Raw genomic sequence first — 18,643 nt, 5'->3', positions numbered from 1 at the left:
TCTTCTATGCAGTGTTTGTAGTCTTGTAGACTTCAACTATTTGTTACCTTTTTTTTTTTAAGCTCGGATTTTTTTTTTAATGAAGGACACGATAGAATTTAATTTTCTTCTTCTCTTTTATTTATTTATTATTTTTAACTAAGATAAACAACAGGACTTGATGGGCTGGAATTAGGTATTAGGAGTATCCATTTATTTTCGATTATGTATATGGCGGACCTACGATAGTATAAGGAAAAAAAAATCAAATAGGTATCCATATAGTATTAACAAACTATCAACCAAGATAAATACACAAAATCATTGTTTCTTAATACATTAAGATGCAATTATCTATCACCAACTAGTGTGGCGTAGTGGTTGCCCCCTTCTTGATGGCTGTGCTAGACTCAGGTTCGAGTCCTCATACCCCACGGGTGTAGGGTTTGGACTTTGGTTTCTAAAAAAAAAACGATGTGCATGGGTGGAGTCCAAGTCACGGGCACCATTATGCTAGTGGTACTCACAAGCGATATATCTGTGGGGTGTGGTTAGCTGTGATAACACACGTGAACCACCCATTTTGATTCTAAAAAAAAAAAAGATGCAATTATCTACCAAACAAAGACAAATAATATTGTACTCACAGTAGTGTTTTTGATATTTGGTATTCTAATTACTACATATTTAACATCTAGAACACCTAATGCTAGTATTTTAATACTAGGCTGACTAGAATTTTTTATTCTTTATTTTAAAATTTTGTTTTTGTTAAGTTTTTGAGTTGAGTAGTTGCTAGTTGGGCTAGGCTAATTAAAAGTGAGGGAGTCTAAGTTTCTGGAGGAGGGAGGCGCAACTCTAGAAATAAGAAAATATAATCAACAGAATTTTTTTTCCTTTGGGCGGGGGGCCCAAAATTTTTTTTTCTTTCAAGAAAAAAAAAAAAAAAAGGATCCAAAATAGATAAACATAATGACACCCCCTTTGAGGTTTGACACTCTCATTGACAGTTTGTATAAATGAATAAAATGATCTTTTATTTCCTACTTGTCTCTTTAATAACATAATGGGGATTTCTAGTTCAAAATGTTCGTGAGCTTGAATTCTTTTTAGATTAGATGTGAAGCTTGCTGAAAGGTAATCAAAATTTTAAAAGACATAATAACTTTGCTATTGTTATTATTCATTTACATAAATTTTTAGCTGTACATGACTTGTAAAACTGCTGGAAAATAATCCACCAGCTGCCAACTACTTCCTATGAACATTAGAACATCCATTTTAGGGCCAAATCAAATGCACCACATTTTACCAAGAGGAAAAAAAAACTTGACAATTTGTGTGCGTTTTAACTTAAAAAAACAAACTAAAAAACACAAAAATTTCAAAATTCAGATGAAATAGTGGAATACACACTCTGGTTGGCATACTTCTCAGTTTCTCCTAATGGGGTGATTGTGGAATACACACTCTAGTCTTCTATGTAGGATAGGATCTATTCCTTGGCTTGCTTATCTTCATTACAGTCTTTCTCCAAATTCTCCACAATTTGCTTGAGAATGTTCTCTTCTTCTGCTTCAAGTTCATGCATACATTGTTCAAATGCAGTTACCAATTCTGGATTGAAGATGTAGTCCTCACTGCTTTCATCTACACTCCTTCGAATTGGCAAAGCATAGTTACCAAACTTTGGGGTGACATAGGACCCAGGAGAGTATACTTGATCCCCAGCATGAAGCCATTCCCTAAGACTTGAAATTGTTGGGAATTCAATGGGAGGGGGAATTCTCAGTGATTCTAGCCCCTTGGCCATGGCCTTTCTTTTAAATCCTTTCTCAATGTTGTTTCCAACTTGAGCAGCACGAGGAATTGGTGTCACTTGTTGGTTTTCTTGATCTGAACTTGAGCTGTTGTTGGTTTTCCAACTTGGCGTTACCTCCTTGGTTTCTGTTTCTTTAAACATAGTGTTCTCATGTACTAAAGCATTACCATGTAAGCATGATTGCTTTGTTTCCTGCAAACCAGTCTCTTTATCCTTGGCATGATGAGAGATATTTGATGAAGATTTGGAGCCAAGGAGATGATCCTTGGTTCCTGAACCATAATCCTTGCCATCAAGGCCTCTTTGCAGCACACTAGACGATATCTTTTCTAACATTGAGTCATATTCCTCAACTGTGTGGAAACTACTATTGCGTATCCTACACTTGTGACTCCAATAAGGTTTATCTTCACTAATCCCATCAGAAATCTCAAGAGCAAACGAGGAGAGCTCATGCTCTTCAAACCAATGACAACTCTTAGACCGCCTAGTAAGATGAGCATCAATGGATCCCACTTGTTCTGGTGCTGGTTGTGCTTGTTTTACCTCTCCTTGATCTAGACTCGCCATCAACTTTGATGTGTCAATCTCAGAATTAACAGGTTCAATAGCTGGCTTGGGGCATGTGTTTGAACTGAAATCCCAAGACTGGAGTGTGTTGATTACCATGTTAGCAGTGCAAACAAGAGCAAGGCTATGGTCACTCCCATTACCAGACATGATTAGTTTGTCCATGGCAGAAATGTCATTGGATGTCCTGTGCAAGTTCTGGTTTTTCCCCTCATGAAAACTGATTGATCTGGACATGAATTTCGAAGATATGCATCCCATCTTAAAAGGCCGAACCCTGGAAAGAGATGGGCATCAGAAAAATTCAGATAAAGAAGGATTCAGTGATTAGGCATACTTAAAAATGTGGAAAACAGGAAGCATACATATATATATATCATACCTTTTGAATTCACAGACAAGATTCATATAGTAAATTTCCTAAGGTTCCTGGAATATAGACTTTCCTGTTTGGGGAACCAATTTTTTTAGTGTCAATGGATATGCACAATGAAAGGTGAAGATGACTCAAGCTATTACTATGAATTCTGTGGACATGAGAAATGTTCACAATGGTGGATGATTGCGCTTAAAACATTATTTTGTTTTCGTAGAACAGAATAATTGCTAAGTTCAAAAGATTTAAGGTATGTAATGGGGATCAAAGATGACCATATATACTAATCACATAAAAAGAAAAGAATGAACTTCAGAAACAGAACAACTAGAAAGATTCAATAAATAAGCAAAGACCGTTGTCCACTTGTCTTTGATTCTCAACAGTAGTTTCTTAGAACTGCTGTTCTTCTGTTAGATTTAAAAATGGCAGTGTATTCCATGAGACAAATGGAATGGAAGCCGTGCGAATAGTTAATTTTAGTGTTTAAACTTTGGTTCTGTTTATGAGTTGGGATTTGGGAGACACACACACCAAAAAAAGGTTTGGCTTCTTCTTGTCTGATTAGGCCTGGCTCAGTGCTCGATGCTGCTGGAACCAACCTCCACCTACGACCCAGATTTTAAGGATCACGTATATATATATATATATATATATATATATATATATTTATCTTATTATATGAAGTAGTGTAATGTTGCACCAGGAGTAAATTCTATCCCATATACAAAGTGGCCTAGAGGGAAAAAGTGTGAAGACAGAAAAATAATAGAGTGACACAATAATTGAAATTAAAATTTCCCAAAGATGACCCACATACCTGTTAAATTAGATGGAAAACTATGTTGTTACCAAATTTGCTAAAATTCCAAAATATGAAATTGTCTGAGTTATTAAAACTCAACTAGTTGTAGCTAAAATTTTTCTTGCTTACCTCCAACTTCTGCTCCAACTCGTCTCAAAATTTCTTTCTTCTGCAAAGTTTGGCTAACTCTATTTTGATTGTGAAACATATATATGTGGAGAATTCTGACTCCTTTATGTCATCACTGAATATATTTCAGGACCTGTGGGTATTAGTGTAAGCTGACTTTAAAAGAGAAATGGAGACAGTCTCAAATGGCCTCTAGCTTCGAGAGTCTGAGGTTGGAGTTGCAGGTTAGTCAAGGAGGCTATAGAGGATGAATGAATTGTTTTTTAACGATATCTGACCCCAGAAAGGATACAAAGTTCAAAACTTTGAAATTGCTCACCTAAAACCCAATTAACTAATTAAATAATACTTATATATATGTTAAGGTTATCTTCACATGCTACCCATGAGTTTTTTTTGTCCCATCTTCAATACAAAAATGGGGAAAAGTAGAAGTCACAGCTGTATCCACCCAAGTAAATGATTGGTCCCTGCATGCAGAATTTCATTAGCTACAGAATTCAAATGAAACAGTTAAATACGCCTTGGACTTGGAATTTTCTAAAGTTTATTTTTCATGTCTGAAAAGTCAAAGTGTGTGTGCCTGCTCTCCTTGGCCAAGAAGAAAATGTTGCAATTGATCAAATTTTTGTTATTCATCACCAATTGAACCACGCTATAAATACTTGCTCTTAATTCTAGTGAAGTTAAATGGGAAATCTCAATTTTAAAAATTGCAGCAGAGACCAATTTTGCTAGCATGTAGAGAATGACAAGATCCTCTAGGCTAGGCAGTCTCAAAAGATGCTTGAAGAATTCGTCTTTCTTCTTTCAGGCTAGCATTAAACTAAATATAGTAATTAGATGATAATTAGATCTATCCACAGGCCATAATATGATGACTAGCTCCTTTTTCATTCAAATCATATACTCCTATTATAATTTTAACACTTGTTACTCACTCTTTGCCTTTCTACAATGTTTTTTGTGTAGGGAATTTAACCGAAATCCCAACCTGTAAGAAACCAAAAAAAAAAAAAAAATAGAGAAAAACACACGTCAAAGAAAAAAAAAACAATCACACGCACAAGATAGTATTTACGTGGTTCGGCAATTTGCCTATGTCTACGGAGTTGCAGAGATTTCACTATTATCAGAGAAAAGTACAAAGTGCGGCTACAATTTTTCTCTCACTCAAAAACACGGCAACAACACCTCAGAAAACCCTAATCACCAAAGTCGGTTTCTATATACAAAACGGACCAAAATTTTTTTTCGCCTATTGGCCCAAGCCTCTGCTCCATAGACTAAGCCTCAGAAAATCTCTCATTAAAAAACCACGCAACATTATTCGGGTCGGGTCGGGTCGTTAAACCTGATCAAACAAAACTAGGCTTCACAAACCCAACATTTTGATTCAAATTGTGAATAGGCTAAACCTGTAGATTGAAATTTTTATGTGTTTTAAAATTCATTGTCTGTTGTAGCAGGGTTCAAAGACTGTTTAAAATTTTCCGTCTGCATTGCAAAATATAGTTTGCAAATTAGAAACAAAAATTTCAGATTGTAAGAGAAAGTGCATTGAAATTCAAATTCATAAGACCATTCAATTATCTTTCACGTGTGACTGAGTAATATACAAGCCATACATGCAGGCCAAGCTTTCATTAGCCAACAATTTAGACTTATGGTACAAATAATTCTTCTCTCCTCGTATGTATGCAGTAACATCTTATGTCCACAGAGTCATCAAACAAAGTCACTTCTAAATACTAATCAACGGCAGCCACCAGCAGAAAAACCAATTCTGGAATTGGACACATCATAGGCTACACTAAAAGTCTGCTGTTGATGATTTCCAATAATGGCAATTTGGTTAGTTGTGCTCCCACTGCTTGCAAAGGCCAGGCATGTAATGCCCTTAACACCATCTATGAGTACATTGGGAGTTTTAAGCGTGAGATTAGCTGCCCCTCGAAATATCATTTGAATTTCAGGCACCACAGGCATGTTGTGCAGACTCCCCTTGAAACAAGTATCAAGTATGGAATAAGCTGGGGCTTGTGCATATCTTTTGGACATGACATTCACAAAGGCTTTTCTCAGTGCTGTATACACAGACTCAGGCAAGCGTGTTATAATAGTTCCAGTATCCATGACTGTAGGGACTCTGTAGCTGGCAGGACTCACTTCCAGCCGCCTACCTGCCACAGTTATAGCAGTTAACCTTAGGAAGTATAAGTTGGGGGCTGCAGAATCCGAAAGCATGGGGGTGAACTTGTAGGCTGTACTAATATTAGGCACGGCCAAAGACAATTTTCCAATGGACAAGAAACCTCCTCTTCCTGGAGAAACTGTAGGGAGACAGTAGGAGAAGGCAGAGCCGTATTTGGGGGACAGCTGGGACAACAAGGAGAGCTGGTGCCGAGCAAGGCCTATAATACCATCACTTGTGCCAAACATACCTAGGTTGTTCTTTCCACAACCGTATACAAAACCAGGCAGCGTCTGAAATGGGGCTAAGGTCAATAAATCTTGGCTTAAATAGCCTTGTGATTGAGAAGTATCGCCATAGCTTGCTGTGTACTCACAAGCATTAGAAGATTTAGCATCACATGAGGGATTGTTAAATGTGGCATCCTTAACTGAAGAGCATTGGGAAGTGTGACATGACAAGGTTTTGTATGTCTTGGATTTGGAGGGATCAAAAAGAGGGTCTACTTGTGTGTGACAGGAAATACAAGGTCGGCACTGGAGCCAACAGAAGGAGCTTCCAGTGTCCAAAACCATGGTATAATATTTGGTGGGGGTGCCAAGGCCTATTTTCACATAGTAATTGCCTGAGCCAATGGATAAAGCTGGATTCAATGGGATGCTAATGGATTTTAATTTTGTTGGTACTCCTGCTTTCTTTGAGGCTACTAAGGAAGAGGAGGAGGACTTGTTTACTAGTCTGGAATGGAGAGCCTTGACACGTTCTTCATTGCGTAAGAGTACATCAGAGAAGAATATAGGAGTTTTATGTTTGGATGTGAGGTTGTGAGAAGTAGCAGGTCCATGATCATGATATATGTCAAGGCGGATGCTAGCCTGCTTGTGCTGCAACAGATGAGTTTCTGCAAAATTTTATTAATGAAATTTATATATTATTCATACCACCAAAAAAAAAAAAAAAAACATATAGAAGTTGATTTACACATGCAATTATGCCCAGAGAGAGAGAGAAAATTACTTAGAAGCAGACCTTCTTGATAAGGTTGTTGCTACAATTTAAACAATGAATAACGTTTCTGTGGTAGCATTTATAAAGAAAGAAAGATCCCTTCTTTTGTAGGAACTGCTTAACATAAAAGAGAATTGCATACATGCCTTGAAGTTCAGCAAGTGGAGATGTTGCTAACAGAAGATACAAAACTGGAAACCAAATTGTCCCCATAATATATACCTCAGGCACACTGTATAAATTTAATGGAAGCAGTTCTCTCTTTTTTGAGAAGTTCACACCAGAAATGCAAAAACTTGGTCTAAAATTGCCTGTGGCAAGGTAACTTAAAAGGAGAGGGGGACTTTTTGGGAGGCTTGTAAATTATAACTTAGATAACGGCCTTCGATAAGTTGGGAGATAAATGAAACAGGTTAGATTAAGGTTACAAATTCACATGGTATTGAATGTGATTAGTAGATTTTAATAACATAATAAATGAATGCGCTTTTTTTTTTTTTTAGGTGGTGATTACACGTTCTTCTTGATTTACTTCAGAAAGAATGTTATAAAAACTAAAATTAATACAGATCTCAATCCCACTTTTCAATTACTCAACACAATTTCAAGTTGATAAGAGAGAGCAATTAAGCCATGGAATTATCACAACTCAATCGATGTTATCTCTCCATTGACACCACTTTGTTAGTAATAAAATTTTTCACAAACCTCTGATGTAGTAAACATGAAGTTTCACATTGATGATAAAAAAAAATTTCACGAGGTTCTATCATTGACTCAAATTTTATTGTCCATCACTCATAACTTACCCTCATAGAGTTGTGATCAAAGTTTAAAAAATGGTATGTCATCAGAATTATTCTTAAATCATGCTAAATCCTACATCATTTACTGTACAAAGGAAAGGTAGAATAAGATTAGAAGTGCACATTAAATAGGTAAATCCCAAGGGACGGTCTAATGATTTCTTGAGCATTAAAGAATTTTCACTATGCTATTAGACCTCAATATTCAATAACACCCTAATTGAATATCAATTGCTATGTGTTAATTAAAGGGGGGATTGTACATGCACCGTGATTAGTTTGGTACTCTAAAAAAAACTCTCGTCATAGCGGCCGTGCTAGGAATTTGTTATTGGAGGCTGAATAAAAAAAATGATCTATATATACTACAAATGAAAATATTTATTAAAATTTAAAATTTGTGTAAATATTAACAGAAAGATTTGATAGTTTTAAGATACCTTTAAACAACAAACATTTTAGGCACTAGATAGGCACAAAATCAATAGTAATTGTAAGGACAAGATTTGGAGCCCAAGCCCAAATATATGGAATCCTGGTCTAACAAGCCCTATACAATGAATTGCGTAGAGTATGGGTCAAAGAACTAGGTCTAAATGAGTTGGGCAACAACTAGTATGGAGTTAAAAATCAATCAAACACAAATAAAAGCCATTATTGCCAAAGGACATTCGGTCTGAGGAGACTATAAGTTGACGTATGCAGATTACAATACTAAGATTGTTCAGCATGCTACAGTATTCTCTCTTTCTCTTTTTTTTCTGCCCCCCCTTTCTTCATGGAGCTCTTTCACATTATATAACTCTTTTCTGATCATTTGGACCTTATACTTGTTGATCATTTGAATCCTCATTTGAGTACCCATTCCATCAGACACTTCTTTCAGCCCTCTGTGAGTTGAGGCAGCCAAGGTAGCACTGTTCAGGAGTATTCTCCACATTAATGCGGCCAGAAAAGTAGTTGCAGTGCGTTTAATGTGGTGGTGGCAATCTTTCCTTAGATATTTTGAGTTTTCTTCCTTCTCACGTGTCTAGGGGGCACATCTCAATTGCTAGAGTACACACCTGGTTTGCGTTTGCCATGTTCGAGGAAGAGTTCCTCCTCGGACCTTCCTCCCCTTGTCCCACTGATGAGACTTGTAATGTGGATCATCTAAGTCGTATTCTCCTCTTCGGACTTATTAGTGTCCTTGGATAAGGACCAAGGCCTAATACATTATTTTGGGCTTTAGCCCCCACAATAATAATACATAAATAACCTTATACTTAATTTTATATAAAAATTATATAATTTTAAAATATAATATAATTTAATTGAGATTTAGGATTTTATAAACCTAGCTAGTTGACCCTTTCGTATGTGTAAGATTTTTATTTAAAAAAAATTATATATACAAGAGATTTGTTTTTCTTTTAATATATATATATATTGCTTTAGAGTAGGTAGGAGAGTGATGCTGTAACACAAGTAGATACCGAAAAGTTTGGTCTAAGACTCTATTCATTGGCCTGCCTGCAGTAAAGGATGTAGAAGTCAAGGTCTCAATTCCAATTTTGTAGTATGATGTAGAAGTCAAGGTCTCAATTCCAATTTTGTAGTATGATGTCTGCTCAATTACTTTATCGGTTTAGCTAATTGAAACCACAACTTCAATTAATTTGAATTTTATCTTTTGATGGCTTGTCTGCTCTTCATTTTTATTTATTTCTTTTAAAAAGCAGCTCTTCATCCAAACAATGAGACTATATTAATATAACCTGAAAAAAATGAACTTATCGGATAAAAGTCTAAAAACAATGTGTCCAAAATGTAGAATGGTCCAAGAGGCAAGAGTGCTGATTCTCAAAGATCCATACTCCACAGTCTTTGAATTTTAACAATATCACAATAGAAGGGTGAGAGTGAAATGTAAATCTATCCAAAAAAGAAAAAAAAGAAAGTGAAATGTAACATCTGAGTGCGATGCACGAGTGCGTTCTGTACACCACTCTCGTCGTTTTAGTTTTTCATTTAGTTTTTTGTCTTTAGTTTTAATATTTTTCCATAGTATACATTGTTGATACTTGTATGAGTTGTATCCAACATGTTTCTGAACTAGTCCAAACTGTTGACTTAGTTTTCTAACCTTTATCAACTCATCTTTGCTAAATCTCAAACGAGTTTTTTTTTTTTTTTTTTTTTGCGCCAAGATTTCAATTGGTTTTTGGTATAAGTAAGGGTTTGAACCTTAGAGATCTTGCTTGAAGATAAATCTATAAAAAACTTTACTAATTAAGTTAATTAGATTTCGTAGCCAATTCTAAATCTTAATACATTGGGACAATTGATAAAATAAAAACAAAAAAACTTCCAAGGTAGCCATTTCAGATTTCCTTTTAACCTTCAAATGATTAGGGCCTGGATTTGGCTACCCCTCTCTTAACTACAATTTTCAGTTGGCTTGTAGTTTAAAGCGGCAGAATTAAAATTTTTATTTTTTATTTTTATTTTTTTACCCAACGAACTAAAAATTATGCTAACACTAATCAATTGTGAGGGCATTATTTGCAGATAAGACAAAGATATTAAACTTTTACATATCTAAAAGGGGCACAATAACCCAAAGTGAAAATGTTAAATATCAAGTCACCCGAGTGCTTGAGGAAACAAATAGTATTTGAGGTTGCAATTTTGTAATATATAGTAGCAGGCAAATTCATATGCCTGATGAATCAGTTCAAACTAGCTATTTTTGCTTTTCCTTTTTGGGAGGAGCCAAGCCATGCATTAAAAAAAAAAAAAAAAAAAAAAAACTAGAGCACGGCTAACACTGATATGACATTAGTGCTCCTTGTTACTACTGTAATGGTAAAGATGTGTCGGCAGCGAGTTTGCTTCTTTTTTTTTTTTTTTTTTTTTTTTAAGCTACCTTGTTTTTCAAAGACTGACCCCTCAAATAATTTATGAGAAAGATGATAAGCATGAAATTTTAGAACCAATTGCAACTTTACCTGTAACTCCATTGGACCCTTGTGTACCCTTACTGAATGAGAGAGATGAGGGGATACAATACAATACAATACACCTCTAATATTACTTAGAGTCAGTCAACCCTGAAGTCTTCCCTAAATTCAATTTTTTGAAAGATACAAACAAGAATAAGCAAAAAGACCAATTCCACTTATTCTTTCAATTGAAAGTTTTTGATTCATCAACCTTTCTAAACAAAAAAAAAAAAAAAAAAAAAAAAAAAAAAGAAAAAAAAAAGAGAGTGACATTGGTAAGAAATCAGTTCATCATCTGTGATATCTGAGCAACCCCTAATTCCCATTCAACAAATTCATCTTAAAAACTAATATTCTTATACTAATATTATATATTATAATTAATAATCAAAATTAGAAATATTAAAAACTTTGTTGTGTAACTTTATTCAAAAAATGAAATTGAATTGCTTTAAAATTGGATTTTGATCTATTATTATTATTATTGTGGGGATGCAGGCCCAAGTGTATATTGGGCCTTGGGCCTTGTCCGAGGAAACACAGTGATTCGAGAATAGATTAACAATGAGGAGAGAGTATGACTTTGAACTTCACAAGCAAGTTATGACTATAAAGGCTAGGAGAGGTTGGCCGAGGAGGAGTATCTCCTCAGCTAAGCAAAGAAAAGGTCAGAAGGAGAGTTCTATTATCTAGAGTGACGTTCTAGGAAATTCCGTTGATAAGAATATGTGCTATGAACGTACACGACAAGATGAAAGCTGAGAAATATTTAAGGAAAAGTTGCTACCATCGCATTGAATGTTTTACAGTTAACTCTCTGGTTGTGTTTATGTAGAGAAGACTCATGAATAGTGTTGCCTTGGCCATCCCAACTCACAGAAGATCTGTGAGGGTGTCTGATGAGACAAACACTTAAGTAGTGGCTTGGATGACTGACAAGTGGAGGACCAGAATCATTCAAAGAGAGGTATATAATGTATGAGACCCCTAATAAGGTGGAGGTTAGGAAATTTAGAGAAAAACACTGTAGCAACCAAGAACTACACTTGTAATCACATTTGAGAATCAAGATATGATAGCTGTTCCCCTCATACTAAACTGAGGACGATTTTCTTTAGTTTAAATTTGTCCATTTTCATTTTCTTGTCATTAAACCTATTTTACTTGTTGTTTAATTCATTAAAGCCTAGTTTTTCTAATCCACTCTCTATAAATTCTTGTATTAGGCATCTGGGCCAAAATCCATCCATCCTTTGGGCTAGGGACTTAAATCCGGTCCTTACAATTATTATTATTATTATTGTATTGAATACATTGTGTATTTTCGAACAAAGAATGACCTTATATTATACTAGAATCTCCATTTTTTTTTACTTTAACTTTACTTTATTACTTTCCCTTTTCTTTTTTACTTAAATTTGATTTGACCTCATTAATTTAGTAGTAGGTTCATTCTCATAATATCTCTAATGAGAAGAAAAAGAGTTTCGCATGATCTAATTGTGTGAAACTTATATATTTTTTCTTTACATGGTCTAATCGTGCAAAATTAGAAAGCCCCCCCGCCCTTTTATAATTATAATTTGACCAAGAACGGCCTTTGGTTCTAAAACAACAAACATACTTTCCAAGAAATAAATTGAAGATACCATAGTTGGTGCTATCTGCCACTTATACAGGAGGCATGAATAAAGTCTTACTAGGTGTTAATTTGGTGATTGAAATCCAACTCAGTTTTATTAATTGGACCACAATAGTCTGTATGCTGTGTACAATGTACGTAGACATACCCAACCAACAATCCATTTCATCATGAGTACAGGCCAAAGCTTGAATTCTCATTGTCATCAATTCGTACATGTCATACTACCACACACAACACGTACAGGCCAAAGCTTCATATACACTGGAGAATTCAATTTTAGCTCCCCACTCTGAGCCATGTATTACTAGAAGTTACTGTCTAAGACAACTGATGAAGTTATATAACTTATATGACAGCAACTTCCATTCAATACATGCCTCAGCTTTTTCGATTTTGGGCTTCAACCCTCCCTCCTAACCAAACCATAAATACACCCTCCCTTCACCCCCTCACTTTGGTTACAGTCAGTCAACAGTGTCTCTATAAATGTTTGGGTTCTAACCTCTCTAAAACAAACCTTTCAACACCTTTCAAACAAGAAGAGATCAACCAGGTACCACATAACCTTGAAAAGGAGATGTGAATTGTGGATGAATGATGTTAATCACTTTACCAGTTACAACATACTACAAGAAAAATTCATAATTCACAAAAATACAAGGCACAGATCTGTATGTCTATATTAGACTCGTTCTGGGGTAACGTTCTGAGAATTACGTACGTAGATATGGAGGATATTCTGCATCAACATAATTCAGCTTGACATTCAATAATTTGTCATTACAACATGGGTCAAAGTTGGTACAAGAAACATACCCTGCATGTAGGGCGAAGTTGGAGAAGCACACTTTTACGAGCTGGAGTTATTACAACAGGCAATAAACAACTTCATCACCGCCGAAAAGCATTGCCTTCACGTGCTTCAGACCTGCCCTGAGAATAATGTGTTCGGCGACGGACACTCTCCTCAATAGTTAAGCTTCCACCTTTCTCAGCACCATAGACACTTCTCTGAGTGGCATCCAGGAAATTCTTGCCACGAGTTTTGCTATCCTGGGTAGCTTCTTGCGCATCATCCTCCGCAGCCTTCTTCAAACGTTTCCATCTTTGCTCTTCATGCAACTCGGCATCCACTTGCATCTCTCGTAACCTAGCAGCCCGCTCCTCTTCAGAAAGTTTAGAAGCAACATTGCGGCGCTTAGAGTGTGACTCCTGCCCATGGTAACGGCTTGCTTCACGAACCGTTCTGCTTTCCCTTTCCTTTTCTACAACATCATGATCTGCCCGACCTTTTGAAGAAAATGTTACCCGTTCTGACATGCTATGATTTCCCTTCAAACGATCTTGACCATTATTTTTTGCAGTATTCCGGCTAGACATGCCCGTGGGTGACTGCTCTCTATACTTAGAGCTCTTGTAGCGATCCTTCCTACGTTGGCTTTCCATTTTACTAGATTCATCTTCTGAACTTGAATGCTCATCATAGTTTAAATTCTTGTGTCTATGAGTCTTCCTTTTTTCCCCTTCGGCAGTGACATCTTCTGAATCCGACTGTTGTCTGGATGATGAACGCTTTTGATACTTTGAACTACTATGATGGTGTTTCTTCCGGGATTCCTTTTTATCATGATCTTTCTTCTTAGGTGCCTTTTCTTCAACCTAATAAATAATAAAAATAATCAATTAATTAAGCACTGAGGCATGATCAGCAGCTTTAATTTAAAAAAGGTGTAAAAAAAAATGATAAATTCAAGCATAACATTTATTTACTGCATTTTTTTTCAAAGAATTTAGACATTGCAACTCATGCATATTCCAATGGAAAATTTTCCACATCATTTCAGTTGATTTTTTTTCTTTGGGCAACTCATAATTTATGCTATAAATTAAAGAAGGAACTCCATAAACTGAATTGACCAAATTGATCAATGGACGGGGGAATTGCATGAATACCCTTGATAATACTAAAAGAGTCAAATATTTAAACACAGGTACTGTTGTAACTTTAAAAAAGCACGGGGCCACTCAAGAAGCAGAATTTATTTATGAGTAAAATCATTTCATAAAAGAGCGCAAAAAGTGGCACAACCCAAGTATAGAGCATGTGTATAAAGGAACACCCAACGAAGAAAAAAGAGAAGGAAAAAAAAGATAAAAAAAAACAGATTTAATCTCGAAAATTCAAATCATCAATAAAAGATAAAATATCAGAGGATGTATATGCACTGCCCTCAAGTGTATAAGGACCATGAGAACAGAAACTTCAGGCTAATTTTAAAAAGATAAAACTGATAATTTATGACTATGACTACTAATCAAAGTAATTATATTAATTTATGACAATAACTAAAGATAAGACTAACTTGGCACACTTTATCAAATTAATTCACAAATTTTATTAATTTACAATGGAAACCACACAATCAAAAAAAAAAAAAAAATTGAAAACTTATGACGGATACCACAAGATCGCACTAACTCAAGCCAACCACCAATTGTGTTGATCTCTCAATTGTTGTCATGCAGGCGCAGTTGAATGTTCAGAATGCTTTTTCATGGCCAATTAGATGAAAGAGTGTACATGTTTCAGCCGCCATGATCCTGCTAAACCTAATTATATTTGCCTCACCCTCCACCTTACTTTACAAGGGGAGGAGGTGCCAGTTGAGGAGAGGTAGGTTTAATAGCAGTACTTGTAGCAACTTTGTTGAATGCATTGTGCAAAGAAGGGGAGCATTTTGACGTAGGACTTTGTTTATGTGTGGTTGTGGTGGGCTTAGGTTAGGAAGATTTGTGTTATTGTACTAAAACAAGGAGTTGATCAATATGAGTGTTTGCCTTATTAGTTATTACTCTCTCTCTCTCTGATATTATGTCACTGTTCAAGTGCTCATGTGCATTGTTCACACGCATTGTTCAAACATTGTGGACAAATTCAGTTTCCATTTCTTATATTGTATCAATCCGAATCCAAATCTTCTCACTTACCTATAAATCACTACTCATTCTTGAACCCTAACCTTTCTTTTAAAATGTTCTAAACCCAAGATCCACAAATACCCCAAAACCTTAACCTACCCCAAGTACATGTATACAAATTCTACAATTTGCCCAACGCCAATTTGGTATCAAAGCCAAAAATCCTACCACAAGTTCTTTTTTGAAATTTCTTCTGCCAACCACTCAACAAAATTTCTCATTCAAGATAATAGTTGCTAACGCAGAATTAGATTCCAAGTTTAAGGTTTTTCCTCAAGATTATAAAGGAACAAAAAAGGCTATGAATGAGTTGAATGAGAAGGAGAATTCAATGAAAGTGAAGCTCGAAAAATCATCCACTATAAAGAAACTTTGGATAGCCTGTCAGCCATTGTTATAGGCAAAATTGCTGCTGAAACAGTCATTTATCAAGACCCAAGTCCTTTAAATCAGGACCAGGTTCAGCCCATACGTGTCCTTCAAGCTCAATACCTTTTCTTCCATAAATACCTACAGACCAAGCACTAGTCAGGTACCCCCACAGCAAACAAAATCTAATATTGGGTACATGCATCAAGGTGCTGACTTTATGGAAGGAAATCAGCCTTATCATCCACCATTAGTTGGATCTTAAGAAAAGCCTACATTGGTTGATGCAGATAGAGGTGTTAAACAAGAAGTTAAGAGTTTTTTTTACAGGGGAAGCAATTTGGAGGTGCTACTTGATTGGTTGCATAGTTTAAAAAGTATTTTAGGATGGTACAGCTTGAGTGAAGAGTGGAAAAAAAAAAATTCACAGCAAAACTCAAAGGGACAGCTAAAATTTGGTGGGAAAAATTATCAACAAACTCCTTATGTAGTCATTAGATTAGATCTTGGGAGGGCATGAGAATTGCTATGACTTGTAACTTTGCACCACCTAATTGCAAGCAACGAGCTCACTTGCAATACACATAGTTGTTGCAAAGGAGCTATTTTATTGAAGAGTACACCAAAAATTCTACAGCTAGGCTATGAGATTGTGATTTCCATGAAAGGAAGATGTAATGAATTCTATGTAATGCCAAGAATTGAATCCTAATATATTTTGGGTTTTGCTGCAAGTAGACTTTATGCCATGGCCGATGCAATTCAAGTTGCATACCAAATGAAAGAAGAGTCTAAATAGAAATCCTTAATTCAATTCAAGAAAAACTTAATACTTCAAATCAAGAATCCAATCAATGAAATCCCATTTAAAAATTATTTCATCAAAAACGAAATTTTGTTGCGTCTAGGAATGCGTCTATGAATAGGTTGGCCACGAGTTAGATCTCTAGTACAAATTCTCCTATTGCTAATGCTTCCACAATTTCTATTGGTTTAAATTCTTGGATGAACAAGCAAATTTTGCTTACATAGGGATTGTAACACCGCCTTCTAAACTCTCATTCCAATGGAACCTAGATGGCTACACCCCTTACTCATCGTCAACAGGGTGGTCGTAGTCAGTTTCATTGTTTGGCCCCCCAAATCAATCTAAACAAGGCTCTAATACCACCTGACATAGCACGATAACTAATAGCGGGGAGAGGATTAGTACATGCCTAAACCATGCAACACTGTGCACATCCACAAGGAAAAGATTTGGTATCCACCACATAAGAAATAGAGAAAATACAAACTTTTTATTGATAATGAACTTATGAAGATTTAGATAACAAATCCTATATGATAATGACTAAAATACTCCTAAAACTACTCAAAACAAGAAAATAAAACCCAATTCTAGAAAATTCCAATGATCAAATATAATGTTGTCCTATTACCAAAACAAAGCCTTATTCACAAGTCTTTTTTTTTTTTAGTAAGTTATACCAATGTTATAACATAAGAAAGGCAATGCTAAACTCATCCTATATGGTATGAACACTATATAAGGTCCATTTGGTTAGGCGTTTTGGGAGCTTAAAAGAGTGTTTTTAAAACCCAAAACTCTGTTTTGCAATCACAACTCCCCATAGCTTTAAACTCAGAACAGCTTATACAAATGCACCCATAGTTGACATTAATTAAAAAAAAAAAAAAAAAAAATTGATGAAGAAGAAGAACATACGGATTTGCGAATCATGGCCATCTGGACTGGGTTGTTCTTGATGCGAGCAAGAGCTTCCTGCTCGCGCTGCCGAATCATAAGCAAAGGATCCGAATGAAGTTTCCTCCACGCGTCATTCGCAGACTGAGGCTTGTCTTCGAACAAAGCTCCAGGCGTAGCCGATGCCGGTGCCAATGATGAAGCTGCCGCCGCTCCCTCGCCGGCCTTGCCAGTATCGGCAGTTTTCGCTTCAAGAGCCTTAAATCCTCCTCCATCGGAACTGCTTCCCTTCCCTACAGACAATCCCGAATCGTACAGAAAATCCAATCTCTCCTGCTTACTGCCACACAGAATTATAAGATTGTGAGTATCAGAAAAACTCAAAATTCAAACCCTAACCCTAGCAAATATAGAATAATGATGATACGTACGGAACGAGACCGGCTTGCTCTTGAAGGAGACGAAACTCGTGGCGCTCCCTTTCCTCCTGGATCTGTTTGCGGAGTTCTTCCAATTTCTTATCTTCTGCGTCGCGCTTTTGCTCGGCTTTCCACACGTTCTCTATGTTCCGAAGAGAACCCGTGTGCCATCCCTTCTTGTTCAAGAATTTCAACGCCATTCTTCTTCTTCAATCAAACTTCAACAACAACAACTACTACAATACAATTGAATCCTTTTTCTGCTCTTCTTCAATAATCTTAATCTTTTAATCTGAATTCTGAATTTCTAATTTCCTACTCTAGCCGCCGCCATGGTCACTGCTAGTCTAGCCCAGCGCAGCCCATCATATTGTGGCTATTGGGCCTACTACTCACAAAAAGGCCGAATTCATAATTAGTTATTATATTAAATATCAACATCTACGTTGTCCATCGGCTTATAGTCTGTTGGTATTTGTTCCTCCCCTGTGAGGCTTTCGTTCCTCCTTTGTGAGGCTTGTTGTTCAGGGTTCAATCCCTGCCTTTGTCACAGCAAAAAATGTCTGTGTGTTTTTTTTTTTTTTGAGAAAAGCTTCTGTTTTTCTAGTTAAGAATTTATAATCCACCCCAAAATATTGGACTAATGTTTTCTCACCATCAGCATAGTTATAAAAATTTACATAATCCCTCTAAAAAATACAGTGTAACAAATTAAATCATACATTTTTTTTTTAATCAAAACAATATCCTAGATTTTTAATCCTATTTTATCTATATGAAAGCAAAATCCTATTTTATCTATATGAACGCAAAAAATTTAATTAACTTATGTTTATAGATTTGTTAATTTAAT

General features: G+C 35.9%; 3 protein-coding genes across 4 annotated transcripts; all 3 read right to left on the bottom strand.

Moving 5' to 3' along the window:
- Positions 1–1,141: 1,141 nt before the first annotated feature.
- LOC115991994 lies at positions 1,142–3,990 on the bottom strand. Of its 2 annotated transcripts, XM_031116018.1 has the most exons (3): positions 3,682–3,990; positions 3,282–3,355; positions 1,142–2,648 (listed from the first exon to the last, which is right to left on the bottom strand). In XM_031116018.1, the coding sequence occupies exon 3, from the start codon at positions 2,630–2,632 to the stop codon at positions 1,475–1,477; it is 1,158 nt and encodes a 385-aa protein (XP_030971878.1). In that variant the 5' UTR covers positions 2,633–2,648; positions 3,282–3,355; positions 3,682–3,990; the 3' UTR covers positions 1,142–1,474. The 2 variants fall into 2 exon arrangements, with proteins under 2 accessions (XP_030971878.1, XP_030971877.1); XM_031116017.1 differs by lacking the exon at positions 3,282–3,355.
- Positions 3,991–5,436: 1,446 nt separating this feature from the next.
- Positions 5,437–7,096, bottom strand: LOC115989658 (aspartyl protease family protein At5g10770-like). The gene is made up of 2 exons (XM_031113465.1): positions 7,030–7,096; positions 5,437–6,776 (listed from the first exon to the last, which is right to left on the bottom strand). Exons 1-2 carry the CDS (start codon positions 7,094–7,096, stop codon positions 5,437–5,439), a joined length of 1,407 nt encoding a protein of 468 aa, XP_030969325.1.
- A 5,783-nt stretch (positions 7,097–12,879) lies between these two features.
- Positions 12,880–18,209, bottom strand: LOC115992550 (pre-mRNA-splicing factor CWC25 homolog). Its single transcript, XM_031116755.1, has 3 exons — positions 17,803–18,209; positions 17,393–17,711; positions 12,880–13,977 (listed from the first exon to the last, which is right to left on the bottom strand). Exons 1-3 carry the CDS (start codon positions 17,988–17,990, stop codon positions 13,210–13,212), a joined length of 1,275 nt encoding a protein of 424 aa, XP_030972615.1. The 5' UTR covers positions 17,991–18,209; the 3' UTR covers positions 12,880–13,209.
- Between the last annotated feature and the right edge of the window lie 434 nt (positions 18,210–18,643).

This window comes from Quercus lobata, chromosome 5 (genome assembly GCF_001633185.2).
Source record: "Quercus lobata isolate SW786 chromosome 5, ValleyOak3.0 Primary Assembly, whole genome shotgun sequence".
Lineage (NCBI taxonomy): Eukaryota > Viridiplantae > Streptophyta > Magnoliopsida > Fagales > Fagaceae > Quercus > Quercus lobata.
Note: the sequence above shows the minus strand (reverse complement) of the source record. Positions and strands in the feature narration are given on the sequence as shown.

What these genes read in the sequence shown, in the direction of transcription:
- LOC115991994 (XM_031116018.1), bottom strand. Translation starts at nt 2,632, where the DNA reads ATGGGATGCATATCTTCGAAATTCATGTCCAGATCAATCAGTTTTCAT.
- LOC115989658 (XM_031113465.1), bottom strand. Translation starts at nt 7,096, where the DNA reads ATGGGGACAATTTGGTTTCCAGTTTTGTATCTTCTGTTAGCAACATCT. An exon ending in TCCACTTGCTGAACTTCAAG is followed by an intron (nt 6,777 to 7,029) that starts GCATGTATGCAA and finishes AAAATTTTGCAG; the next exon opens with AAACTCATCTGTTGCAGCAC.
- LOC115992550 (XM_031116755.1), bottom strand. Translation starts at nt 17,990, where the DNA reads ATGGCGTTGAAATTCTTGAACAAGAAGGGATGGCACACGGGTTCTCTT. An exon ending in GAGCAAGCCGGTCTCGTTCC is followed by an intron (nt 17,712 to 17,802) that starts GTACGTATCATC and finishes TCTGTGTGGCAG; the next exon opens with TAAGCAGGAGAGATTGGATT. An exon ending in TGGCCATGATTCGCAAATCC is followed by an intron (nt 13,978 to 17,392) that starts GTATGTTCTTCT and finishes ATTATTTATTAG; the next exon opens with GTTGAAGAAAAGGCACCTAA.